General features: G+C 34.7%; 1 protein-coding gene across 10 annotated transcripts in view; it reads right to left on the minus strand.

Annotated features, from left to right (window-relative positions):
* The window catches only part of RPS6KA6 (ribosomal protein S6 kinase A6), a 166,714-nt gene that overhangs the window by 83,670 nt on the left and 68,919 nt on the right, over nt 1-14,125 (minus strand). For 6 of the 10 annotated variants that reach the window (XM_017668067.3, XM_037004820.2, XM_037004819.2 and 3 more), the window contains one exon: nt 11,681-11,797. In XM_017668067.3, coding sequence (XP_017523556.1) covers nt 11,681-11,797 — 117 coding nt within the window. Of the gene's footprint in view, nt 1-9,207; nt 9,305-9,383; nt 9,538-11,680; nt 11,798-14,125 lie in introns of those variants that run through there. The other 4 variants (XM_073227575.1, XM_073227577.1, XM_073227576.1 and 1 more) reach the window with 2 other exon arrangements.

Consider the following 14,125-nt stretch of genomic DNA (forward strand, 5'->3'; position numbering starts at 1 on the left):
TTGAGCTTAGAGAGCTTCTTTTAAGATCAAGATCCTTTTTTGTTACATTAATAAAGAGCAAAAAATGTGATGACCATTAATTTTACAGCTTTATTTCTATTTCCTTATTGGTCTGTTTTAAAATCTACTGAGCATTTTATTTTCTAATAAGAAAAAAAAGGCAATTCTTATCTGCCTACCAGGTAAAAGAATCAAGATGGCAAATTATCTCAGTAAACAAATGGAAGTTGAATTACTAAAGGTTACCAAGTAAGCTTAATAATATCTTATATTTTTAAACTAATATTATGACTCATTAGAAGCTAAGTTTTTAAAGCTTTACAACAGGACAGAAGAATGTAAAGATTCCATGAAGTAAACACCCACTCCACCTTCTTTCTTTCTGACAGCTGAATAACATTCCATTTTATATATATATATATATTTATATATATTATCCATCTGTATTTTTCTGTGAACACGTTGGTTATTTGATCACATTTTTAGTTTAAGAAATACCTGAATATTAATTTTTAAATGTAAAAAGACCTTTACTAATAAATAACAGTTATAAAACTTCAATCTACCCATGCTTATTTTAATTATCTGAGGCTTTGTAAAGCAGACCTAAACTCAAGGACCATTTCAGGTTTAGAGTTTTCACACTTATCTATTAACTATCCATACTCAGTTATGTAATAATCCATTGGTCTACCATTCTTTACCAAAACCAGAATAGATTTTGTATTCCTGATTTGATAATATCATGAGTTGGTCATCTCAAAAATATTGTTTCACTGAGTTATGCAGATGTTAACAGGAGCAATCTCATCAGAAAATTTTTTGAATATTAAGAAGATGTGAAACTCATGGTAGCAAATTAAAATTCTCCAAAATCCTAATTTCTTTATTCAAAACTCAAATTTAATCATTGAAAAAAATATAATAGACCTGATTCCAGAGGAGGGAAAAAAAAGTGGTGTAGGAAGGCAAGGCAGAAACCTCCTCCCCCACACACACACCAAGGATGCAACTACAGCAAATACAACTAACCGTGAACGACCTAAATACTGCAGAACAGATCAACTACATCTGATGAAAAAAAGAACACACAGAGAAGGGTAAAGTGGAAGAGCCATGATCAACTGGGACACCAGCCCTTCCCTCATCCAAACCTACAGGCAGGAGGAAGAGGAATGGAGCGGGAAAGGGATAGGTGCTTAGTAATCCTACACACCTGGCCCTGGAGACCTGCTCTGGGAAGATGAGTACACCATGCATTAGTCTTTTCTGAGTAGTGGGCTGGTCACCAGGGAGAGCTGGAGCACTCAGGGAGGCTAAGACTCTAGCCACTAGTGTTAGAGGTACACTCTGCCAGTCTGGCTGAGACCCAAAACAGAGGCAGCAGTTTGAAAGATTTGCCATCAGCAGGAGGGGTTCCAGAGGGGCAAGGATTGTATAGAGCTCTCTCTGCAGCAGAAAGGGCAGATGGACAACACTTCCCCAGCCATCCCTTGGCCCAAAAGGTAGACAATTCCCAACCCCTCCCTCAGCCCAACAGGTCAGGAACTCTTGGGAACCCTAGATGCTCCATTCCCCTCAGTGGCAGCTTAGCCCAGAGGCACTTCCCTGTGCACCCTCCTTCCAGCCTGCATGACCCAGCAGCTTCAGACTTTGCAGCTTGGAAAGCAGAGGGAGGCTTCTCAGCCTTCTTTCACGGGTCTCAGCCCAACTAGGGAGGTGCCTGCAGGAGCCAGCGCCAAGCACTCCTACCTCCTTACATAGGCAGTCCAGCTAAGAAACACAAACAACACTACTGCTGCTGTATAACCATGTGCCTGAATACCCCACCCTCCCACTGCTGCTGCATGCTCGCATGAGCCCTGAAACCACTGTGCAACTGGCTGATGCATGCCTGTCCTAGACCCATGCAACCACCCCTCCCATCCAAATTATCCCAGCAGTGCCACCATCTCTGCAGGGCAGGCAGAGGGTGGCCAGGCCTACAATGATCCCAGCATAAGCACTGTTGCTCTGCTCACAGTGCCAGTTGAGGCAAAGTTCCCTCTTTGGTGAACTGAGTTAGATCACTGAAGGCAGGCAGCCAGAAAGGTGGCATTACCTATATCCCACCAAAAGCAACTGAGACTCCACCACAAAGAACCAGGCAGGGGAGAGTAAAGAGTCTTGACCTTCTGGGTACCACAGGATGCTTACTTACTTCATGAAGCCATTACTCTCCAGACCAGGGGGCATAGCAGATCAATCTAATACAAGGGAAGAAACATAGAAACCTTAACAAAAAGAGGAGGCAGAGGAATATGTTAAAAACAAAGCCAGAGGATAAGAAACCAGATAGCAGGCTAAAAGAAATGGAGATCACCAATCTTCTTGGTAAAGATTTCAAAGTAACATTCACAAATACGCTTACAGATCTGCAGAAAAGTATTGAAAATCTCAGGGAGGATTTCAACAAAGAGATAGAAGAGTTGAAAAAGAGCCACTCAGAGTTGAAGAACACAGTAACTGAAATGAAATATTCAATGGAGGGAATGAATAATAGATTCTTGTAAGTAGAAGAGACAGTGATGGAAATTAGTGAAGAGGTAAACAGTGAAGCTCAGGAACAAAGAGAAAAAAGAAACTCTAGGAATGAAAGAATGCTGGTAACTTCAAATGAAACAACACTTGCATAATAGCAGTACCAGAAGAAGAAGAGACAAAGGGATAGAAAGTCTCTTCAAAGAAATAATTGCTGAAAACTTCTCCAGTCTGGGGAAGGAAATAGGCACCCAGGTCCTGGAAGTGCAGAGAGTTACTAAGAAAAGGAACCCCAGGAAGCTAACACTAAGACAATAATTAAAATGACAAAGTTTAAGGATAAGGAGATGGTATTGAAAGGAGCCAGAGAGAGAGACAGAAAAGATTACTTATAAGGGAAGCTCCATCAGGTTATCAGCAGACTTCTCAGGAGAAATTTTACAGGCCAGAAGGGAGTGGCATGAAATGGTCAATGTATTGAAACAGAAGGACCTTCAACCAAAAATACTCTAATCAGAAAGATTATTATTCAAATATGAAGGAGATATTAAACATTTCCAGATAAACAAAGACTGATGGAATTTGCAAACACTAAACTGGCATTACAGGATATGTTAAAGAGACTTCTGTAAATGGAAATGTTCTTAAGTCTAAACAGTTTTCAGCAGTGAAAACAAGTCCACAGTAAAGGAAGTAGGTAAACCAATTAATTACCAAACAAGTACGAAATTAAAACAAAGCAAAACAAAAAGTAGTAAAACCAACTCTACACAAAATCAAAGAATACACAACAAATGCAGATTATGACATTTGATATATAAATTGTGGAGGAGGAAGAATAAAAACGTCCTTTTAGATTGTGTTTGAAATAGAGTAATCACCAACTTAAGATAGACTTATATAGTCAGAAAACTATCCATGAACCTAAAGGTAACCACAAACCTAAAGCATATAATAGATAACACAAAAAAATTAAAAAAGAGATATCCAATCACAACTCTAAAGAAAACCATCAAGTAACAAGATAAGAGCACAAAAGAGGAAGAAAAAACAGAGAGGAACTACAAAAACAGCAAGAAAACAATAAAATGGCAGTAAGTATATATATATAAACAATTACCTTAAATGTAAATGGAGTAAATGCACCAATCAAAAGTGGCAGAATGGATAAAGAAACACTCATCTATATGTTGCCTACAAGAGACAATTCAGACTCAAAGACATATGCAGATTAAAACTGAATGGAAGGAAAAAGATATTTCATGCAAGTAACTGGGAGAATAAACCAGAAGTAGCAGTACTTGTATCAGACAAAATAAACTTTGAAACAAAGAAAATAACAAGAGACAAAGAAGGACTACATAAGGATAAAGAGATCAGTTGAGCAAGAGCATGTAACCATTATAAAACATATGCACCCAATAAGGAGGACCTGAAAATATAAAGCAAATACTAACAGAATTAAAGGGAGAAATAGACTGCAATTCATTCACTTTAGGAGATTTGAACACACCACTAACAAACATCAATAGATCAACCAGAAAATAAGTAAGGAAACAGAGGCAATGAATGATACATTAGATCAGATGGACTTAACAGATATACATAGAACACTCTGCCTGAAAGTATTAGGGTACACATTTTTCTCAAGTGCACATTGAACATTCTCCAGAACAGATCATGTACTAGGCCACAAAAAGAGCCTCAACAAATTCAAAAAGACTAAAATTATATCAAGCAACTTCTTAGACCACAATGGAATGAAACTAGAAATAAATTACACAGGGAAAATAAAGAAGGCCACAAATGCATGGAGGTTAAACAACATTCTTCTAAATTATCACTAGATCAATGAACAAATCAAAACAGAAATTAAACAATACATGGAAACAAATTAAAATAAAAATACACCAGTCCAAAATTTGTGAGATGCTGCAAAAGTAGTTCTAAGAGGGAAGTACACAGCAATAGAGGCCTACCTCAAAAAACAAGAACAAGCCCAAATAAACAGTCTAACCTTAAAATTAATGAAACTGGTAAAACAAAGAACAAATGAAATTTAGAGTTAGTAAAACGAGGGACATAAAAAAATCAGAGCAAAGTATATAAAGTTGAGAAGAATAAAATAATAGCAAAAAAATCAATGAAACCAAGACCTGTTTCTTTGAGAAAATAAACAAAATAGACAAACCCCCTAGACAGACTTATCAAGAAAAAAAGAGAGCACATAAACAAAATCAGAAATAAAAAAGGAATACTCAAAACAGATACCACAGAAATACAAAGATTAGAGAATTCTATGAAAAATTATGTCAATAAATTGGACAACCTAGAAGAAATGGACAAATACCTAGAAAAACACAACCTTCCAAGGTTGACAGGAAGAATCAAAAAACCTGAACAGACCAATTAGCAGTAATAAAATTGAACTCGTAATCAAAAAAGTCACAACAAACAAAAGTCCATAACCATATGCCTTCACAGCTGAATTCTACCAATCATTTAAAGAAGGGTTAACACCTATCCTTCTAAAAATATTCCAAAAATTAGAAGAAGGAATACTTCCACACTCATTCTATGAGTTCAGCATCAACCTAATACCAAAACCAAATACACCACATAAAAAGAAAACTATAGAACCAATATCCCTAATGAATATAGATGCAAAAATCCTCAGTAAAATATTAGTAAACCAAATTCAAAAATACATCAAAATGATCATCCATCACAACAAAGTGGGATTTATTCCAGGTACGCAAGAATGGTACAATATTTGTAAATCAATTAATATGGTATGCGACATTAACAAAAAGGATAAAAACCATATGATTATCTCAATAGGTACTGAAGCATTTGATAAAATTCAATATCCATTCATGATAAAAACTCAACAAATTGTGTATAGAAGGTACATGCTTCAACATAAGAAAGGTCATATAGGACAAACCCACAGCTAACATCATACTCAATGGCAAAAAGCTAAATGCTTTTTCTCTAAGATAGGAACAAGACAAGGATTTCCACTCTCACCAGTTTATTCTAGATAGTATTGGAGTTCCTAGCTACAGCAATCAGATAACACAAAGGGATAAAAGACATCCAAATCGTTGAGTAAGAAGTTAAACTGTCACTCTCTTTGCAGATAACATGATATTATATATAGAAAACCACAAAGATTCCACCAAAACTATTAGAACTAATAACTGGATTCAGCAAAGTTGCAGGATAAAAATTAATACACAGAAGTCTGTTGCATTCCTATATATAAGAAAAGAACTAGCAGAAAGAGAAATCAGGAAACCAATTCTACTTACAATTGGATCAAAAATAACAAAATACCTAGGAAAAAATCTAACCAAGGTGAAAGACCGGTACTCTGAAAATTATAAGACACTCATGAAAGAAATTAAAGAAGACTCTAATAAGTGGAAATCTATCTTATGCTTATGGATAGAAAGAATTAGTATTTTTCAAATGGCCATCCTGCCCAAAGCAATTTACAGATTCAGTGCAATCCCTATCTAAATACCAATGGCATTTTTTAATGAACTAGAACAAATAATCCTAAAATTTATATGGAACCACAAAAGACCCCGAATAGCAAAGCAATCCAGATAAAGAAGAACACAGCTGGGAGTACTAGGCTCCATGACTTAAAGCTATATTACAAAGCTACAATGATCAAAACAGTATAGTAATGGCACAAGTACAGACCCATAGATCCATGGATAGAAAGCCTAAATATAATCCTACACATATATGGTCAATTAATATAAGATGAAGGAGCCATTACTATATAATAGGGAAAAAACAACATCTTCAATAAGTGGTGTTGGGAATACTGGGCAGCCACATGCAACAGAATGAAACTGGGTTATTGTCTAACTCCAGAAACAAAGTAAACTCAAAATGGATCAAATACCTACATGTAAGACATGAAACCATAATACTCTTAGAAGAAAACATTGGGAAAAATATCTTGAACATAATAATGAGCAATTTTTTTCCTGGGCACATCTCATCAAGCAAGAGAAATAAAATTAAAAAATGAACAAGTGGGACTACATCAAACTAAAAAAGATTCTCTACCAGCAAAGGACACCATCCGCAGAACAAAAAGGTAACCTACAGTACTGGAGAATATATTCATTAATGTTATATCTTATAAGGGATTAACATACAAAATATAAAAAGAACTCATATAACAACATGAAAAAAAACAACCCAATTAAAAAATGGGCAGAGGATCTGAATAGACAGTTCTCCAAAAAAGAAATATATATGGCCAACAGGTACATGAGAAGATGCTCCACACCGCTAATCATCAGGGAAATGCAAATCAAAACCACAATGAGATATCACCTCACATCAGTTAGAATGGTCCTTATTTAAAAGAGAAGAAATAACAAGTGTTGGCAAGGATGTGGAGAAAAAGGTACCCCCCTACATTGTTGGTGGAATTGTAAATTGATGAAGCCCACTGTGGAAAGCAGTACAAAGGTTCCTCAAAAGACTGTAAACAGAAATACCATGTAAGCCAGTAATTCCACTTCTAGGAGTTTACCCAAAGAAAACAAAATTCCTGATTCAAAAAGATACATGTATCCTATGTTTACCTCCACATTATTTATTTACAATAGCCTAGTTATGGAAGCAACTAGATTGTCCATCAATAGATGAACAGATAAAGAAGGTGTGATATATATACACAATGGAGTATTATTTAGCCATTAAGAAAAAGAAATCATGCCATTTTGAACAACAATGGATGGACCTAGAGAGTATTATGCTAAGTGAAATAAACCAGGTAGAGAAAGACAAATACCATATGATTTCACTTATTTGTGGAATCTAAAAACAAAACAAAACAAATAACTGAAATAGCAGTAGACTCACAGACACTGAGAAGTGACTGTTGGTTACCATGAAAAGGGGCTTGAATGGGTAGTGGGGAGTGTGAGGTGGATAAATGCACACAAATATTCTCAATCATGTCAGTTGGTCACAGGATGGTCACAGGATCATGAAGAATATAGCAAATGATTCCGTAACATCTTCCTATGTTGACTGACAGTAACCACACTAGTGGGGGTGATGACTTAACAATATGGGTAACTGAACCACTGTGTTGTATACTTGCAACCAATGTAAGACTGTACATCAACAATACTTCAAAAAATATATCGTCAGTTGTTTTCCATGAAGTAACAGGCTCACTCCATTCATTTTTGAGAAAACACCTACCAAATACCCAAGTTTAACTAACTCTTGCTAGTCAATCATCCTTTCAAGTAAAAATGGTATTCCATGGAAAAAGTGGCTAGTTCAGCTTATATGAATAGAAATCGCATAAGTGCTCTGTCTTGAGACAACCTTCCTTTTTTGGTATGCAGCTGAAATGCTTCATGTGTACGTCTCACTTCATCACACAAAATGTACTGAAGGGTTGCTATTTGATAAATTTAATCATTGTTAACACCTCATCAAGGGCATTCTTAAATAAAGCTTGCATATTTTTAAAAACTGCTAGGTGTATAGCAGTGAAGACTACGATGACTACTGATAGTTTGGTGTCACTGCCTTAACTGTGCTAAGCCACCAGGTTTAAAAATAGTATTTTAGTATTTTTATTAAATAGTTCAGACCTTGAATATCCTTTGAAAGCATCCTGTGGATTCCAATGGATAGAGAGACCATACTTTGAGGACCACTGTTCTAGAACACAGCCTTTAGTAGGGTTGGACAAAATGGAGTATAGAAGCGAAAAGAGGCAATCAAGGGAGAAAGAAAAAGATAGTCCAGAAATTTAGGAAGTCACCTGCACAAAACAGCGACTTTTTCCCTAGCTCTTCTAACATTCACTAGTATCTCAATATGGCACTAACAAAAACCATCATTCACAGTTGGCTTGTTCTTTTCAGGAACTATGGGTGAACTTTTCTAGCATAAGAAAACACCATCTCACTGTTCATTATCCATGGTCAACTACAGAAGAAGCTGCATGGCTTCAAACTACTGTATCTAAAAACATACCTGTTCAGCCACCCTAATCCAATTCTCAGAAACTGTCCAGAAGGGAAATGACTGCATGACTCCAATATATTTTTCTCTTGGTCATATGGACTTTCATATTTCTATTAAGAAGTACTCAAAACTTGTTTGTTGAAGTAAACTGAAAGATCACATAGCTTAAATATTGATGAGGGAAAGGACCAACTGTAAGAAATTTTAAGATATATATATAATTTTTAAAACTATCTCAATAGTTAATTACTTAAGAGGCCAAGGGTTCAGTATTTTCAAAAATTCATTTTTATGTCCTATAATTACAGAATTTAGTTTCACAAAAGCAAAAAACTTATAATCCATGAATGTTAAAAATCTATGCTTTCTGTAAATATGACTTGGATGTGAAATACAAGGAAGCCTAATCTGACAGTTTCAAATATGTTTACATATGCTTTATTTGTGCTTTAAAATAATTAAGTGGCTTGGTATACTATATGTCAATCCATACATTAATGATCATTAATAACATTATACTTGGTGTGCTTAGTACAGAATTTTTTATCAGTCTCTCATGATGATAATGCATACTTTTTTTTATTTTGGTATCATTAATCTACAATTACATGAAGAACATTATGTTTACTAGGCTCCCCCCTTCACCAAGTCTCCCCCACATACCTCTTCACAGTCACTGTCCATCTGCGTAGTAAGAATTGCATACTTCTTTGAAGTACAACTTTACAACTGACTTCAGTAGGATTTTTCCCCTATTAGTCTATAAAAATATTTAATGTCACAAGGCTTAAATTCTATTTATTGCATTTTAACAATGTAACTTTTGCCAAATAACTTACATGCGACTGCAGCCCAAAGTTTCTTGGAATTGCTCCTATGCTTTTCTAATTTACAGCCTTGGCCAAATTCCTGAATAGGTTCAGCATTTAACAAGTCATACCCACACAATGCCTACACAAATGATGTGATACTGATAAGCAAGGATGTTCACATCTAGGAAGAAAAAAAGAAGCCACCTCCTTAATATTTCTTTGTTTAATGGACTACATAAACATCACTATTCTGTATTTCAGTATTAGGAGTTTGAAAGAAGGTTTCTATGATGTCCTTGCTAATCAGAAATTCCTGCACAAAGCTGAGCATTTCCTAAATTTAAGGGCTACATTGACAACTTGTCAGAGTGTTGCAATATTTAATGTGAAGATGTTATTAAAGACATTTCACTATGTTATACTGCAGTCTTTTTATGAAGCTCCATGAGAAAAATTTGCCTTGTTTAGTCTGTTCTGTCTTAAAGATACTGTCAACCATCACACACGTGAATTTATGAGCCTCTTTATAATGGCTGCCAGAAAACTAAGTCTTCATTTTCATCCCACTTCTAAGACTTACAAGCCCCTATGCTATGCATTTGTGAAAAAGAGAGTGTATTCCTAGCTTCATGTAATCTTTCCTGCTCTTATTTTTGTGTTTCCATCATCATCACCACCTTAAATCTTTTCTGGAACAAAGCTGAATATAAATAAATACACAAATTAATAAATATATATATCAAATGATAAAACAATTACTTTTAATGCCTTGAAAGGTTTGCCTGATGAGATCTCATCTAAGTCAACCTTTAAGCATTTATACCTTTGGGATATAAAAGAAATCCAACTCTGTTCTTCTAAATTAATATCATAAAAATATAATGTAAAATAGTTAAAAGAATACTGTACTTTTAGAAACTAAAAAGAAGTGTGCAGAATGCACATGCCTACTCTACAGGTCAGTTCCATAAACACACCCCTGACCATAATCCATTAAAGGCTCCTGCTAGTTTTACTCTCCTCAGCACAACTATTCAAGTCCTATCTCTTAGTCTTCATATGTCTTCTGTACCAGTTCAGTGGCAAATCATATTCCATCTTAGTGTGTCCTTTTTGTGCCCTGAAAATGTTTCTACAATTTATATTATATTCTATTTTTTAAAAATTTTACTGAAATAGTTGATATACAGTATTATATTAGTTTCAAATGTACAATAAGTGAAGTGACAAATATTATACATTATTAAATACTTACCATAAGTGTAGTTACCATCTGTCATCATACAAAGATATAACATTATTATTGACTATATTCCCTGTATTGTACTTTTATCCCCATGATTATTTTATGATTGAAGATTGTACTTCTTTATCCCCTTTTTATAGTTTATAACACATAGATATGAGGTACTTTAAGATAATTAATGTCTATTTTATATTCATCAATACTGCTTTTACACATGTACACACACCAGATGTTCAATAAGTATCTTTCTTTAAAAATGTTTCAAAGCATAATAATCACTGCCCTACTGCCATACTTTTCCTGTTTGAAACTAAATCTCAGCCTCCCTGAAATTAGTAGTTTCTCCTTTATCTTTCTCCCTCAAAATTGTTGTTACTGTTTTCCTAAAGGCTGTTACTTACTGTGTATATGCAATAATTTTCATGTCTTAGATGTTAGGTGTATGAAAGTCAGGAACTAGACCTGTATAGTTCTTTCTAAGAATCATATACCATTAAGCACTTAATAAGCAATTTTAATAATGGATGTAGGAGTTAATCTTTCTCAATTTTGCTTTTTCCCTTGAGATTTATGTCTCTTGAAAGCAGGAGTTTCACACAATCCACATGTCACCCAGGGCCTATCCTTGGCTCTACCTTTACACATACGTTGCTTTAATAGATGATAGATGAATTAATACATGAATTGATACATACATTCTGACTTCAATTATAGAATTAAGGAGTATAGATGAAATCACCAGGAGACAGAAGGCAGTGATCATATCAGCATGTAAACAGGGAAAGAAGGAAGAACTTTTAAAAAATCAAACTACTTTGATTTTGGCAGCTAATAAACAGTATGCTATATTGTGTCCTAGAGAAATCAGTGAGCCCAGCAGACTAGAAAACCTTGATTACTTTAGAAAAGTATAAAGAAATGGGGCTAAAAGTACAACAGAAATAAAAAGGGTAAAATTGGAGCACCTTTGTATGTGTTCTTTAACAAGATTAGAAATGGCACATTTATTACATTTCTATCTATGTGTATATTTTTGCTCTTTAGAAAACGAGCAAATGTGAAAGAAAGTATTCATTACCTTTCCAAAGGATCCCTGACCAAGAACTTTGAGCAACTCAAACTGTGCAGGATCTGCTTTCTCATATCCTTCCTTAACATGATGAGTAATAGGGATTTCTTTAACAACTCCTTCATCCTGTAAAAAGAAATTCAAACAATACTCAAATCCAGTTGCAACATCATATGATTAGCTCCATTTAAAACCAGAAATCATACCAGAAATAATTTAATACCCAACTCTTTCAGTTTATAAGTTTTACAGTCTACTAGTATTTCCATTTCTCTGTTTTCTAACATACAGAGATATAACATCACTGCCTCTATTATATAATTTCAAGTAATTAGAAGCATATAAAATCTATGCTTTAGCTTTCTCTTCTAACTAGGTAGTGACAGAAGAAAAAAAACAATAACTCAGTCTTAAGACACTCACTGGGGTGTGAATCATGAGGTGGATGCAAAGAAAGTCAAGAAATAGATAAAATCTTGTAAACTGTAGATCATGGCAAAAAATGTGAACCTAAAGAGTTTCACTATACCCTTTGAATTAGTTAGCAGTATACAAGTACTTAAATGTCCAACCAGCTACATCACCAAAAAAGAAACTAGCATAGACAAACAAAATCTGCAAAGCTCAAACAAGTGTTTCCAGGCCATGTCCCTACTCACTTTATATATACATTATATGCCAGGTTTCCAATCACCTGGGTCAGGCAGACAGAAAGGAAGCCACCCAAGAGAGTACTTCTGCTCCTTGATGTAGGACCTACTCAGCTCTGAGGACTACACTCAAATAAGCTGTAATTCTAGTCCCTAAAGAAGCACAGTAGCTAGGATGAAAAACCCTTACATGTATTACAGATTACAAAATAACAAGAGCTGGATGTATTATCCAACCCAACCCTCTGCTTACATAGAGGAGAAAACTGAGACCCACAATGTTTACGTTCACATGACTAGTTAACACAATGTCTACAAATCTTGGTAACTTTCCATCACACCAAATTAATTCTCATCTAGATGATGAGAATGTTCTCAATCAATTCACCCTATAATTAATTGATTAACAATGGTGACTGTGGCCAAAGTGGGCAAGAACATAGCCTCAAGTAAGCTAGCCTTCATGGCAGCTAAATAACTTATATGTTACATAGTTAGTCAGACATTTACTCTATCAAGAGGGGTATGTTGGCAGAGGAATTTTAGCTTTAGCATTAGGAACCACTAATCAGTCAGAAATGAAGAATCAGTTCTGAAAGTATGTCCATGGATGTTTCTTATAAATCAAAATAATATTTCATGAGACCCTTTTAACTAGCTATAAGAAGGAGTTTCCTTTCTGAAGGGGTCTTTTTTTAAAAGTCAAAAATCTCTTTTAATGCAAATACATATGATTTGGGCTGACATTTTGGGGTATTTAAGTATGACATATCTGTATGCACCTCTGCAATAAAACATATGTATACCAAAAACAACATCAGATCGTACACTCTTATTAATGTTATGGTTAACTGAGTCTTCAACACATATCATGAATGTAGTATTGGGCATCGAAGCATGGAATATAATAAAAACATACTTGTTGGTCATTTTCTCCATCAGAAAGGACACTGGTAGAAGAACCAATAGACAGTTTTGCTGCTAGTTCGGCTTTGGCCTAACCAGCCTTGGACAAATCACAAACCACTCTTCTTCAGTGCTGTCACATGACAGGTTATGTTAGATGGGTCTTTATGGTTCCCTCAAGTCTATGGTTCTATACTAAACACAATACAGTGTTTTTATATTTAAGAAGGCACTTCAGTTTATGCCATGTATAAGATCATCATAATGATGATCTTATGTGTTGAAGACTCAGTTAACCATAACATTAATAAGAGTGTACAATGGGTCATTATGACATTAGTTTTTTTTTTTTACTTTCAGAGCTAGGATATAGCTGTATGCTATTCTAGTTAATTTCACTGAACCTAAGCAAGTCTTCCAAATGAAAATGTTTACCCAACACCTTGTCATCTCTTAAATTAAAATACATATATACCCATCCTTTAAAAATGAAATGTCTTTCAATTTCAGCAGCATTACCATAAAAAGTTTCCAACATGAAAATGCTACTAGATTAGAAAAGACCATTTTCCCAGTAGATAGCCACCATAAAACAGTTACACTATGTCCTAACAACTTACTACCTTGTCTGTGTTTCTCACTAGCCTGTCAACTTTCCTGAATACAAGTAGTGTATCTGCATTACTAATGCTCAGCACATTACTTGTTTGATTTTATGGGAGCAAAAGCCAAAGAAATCCACCCAATTTCATGAAAAAGGGAATGAAGAAAAACTTACTTTTAAAAAGAAAGATAGATTTTAAAGGTAAAGCTAGCCAGTAAGAACCCCAAAATTATTTTTAAATATCTTTTAAAAAAACAGAAAAATATGTATCCAGAATTCATTTTTTTAATATAT

The sequence above is a fragment of the Manis javanica genome, chromosome X, assembly GCF_040802235.1.
Source record: "Manis javanica isolate MJ-LG chromosome X, MJ_LKY, whole genome shotgun sequence".
NCBI classification, from domain to species: domain Eukaryota; kingdom Metazoa; phylum Chordata; class Mammalia; order Pholidota; family Manidae; genus Manis; species Manis javanica.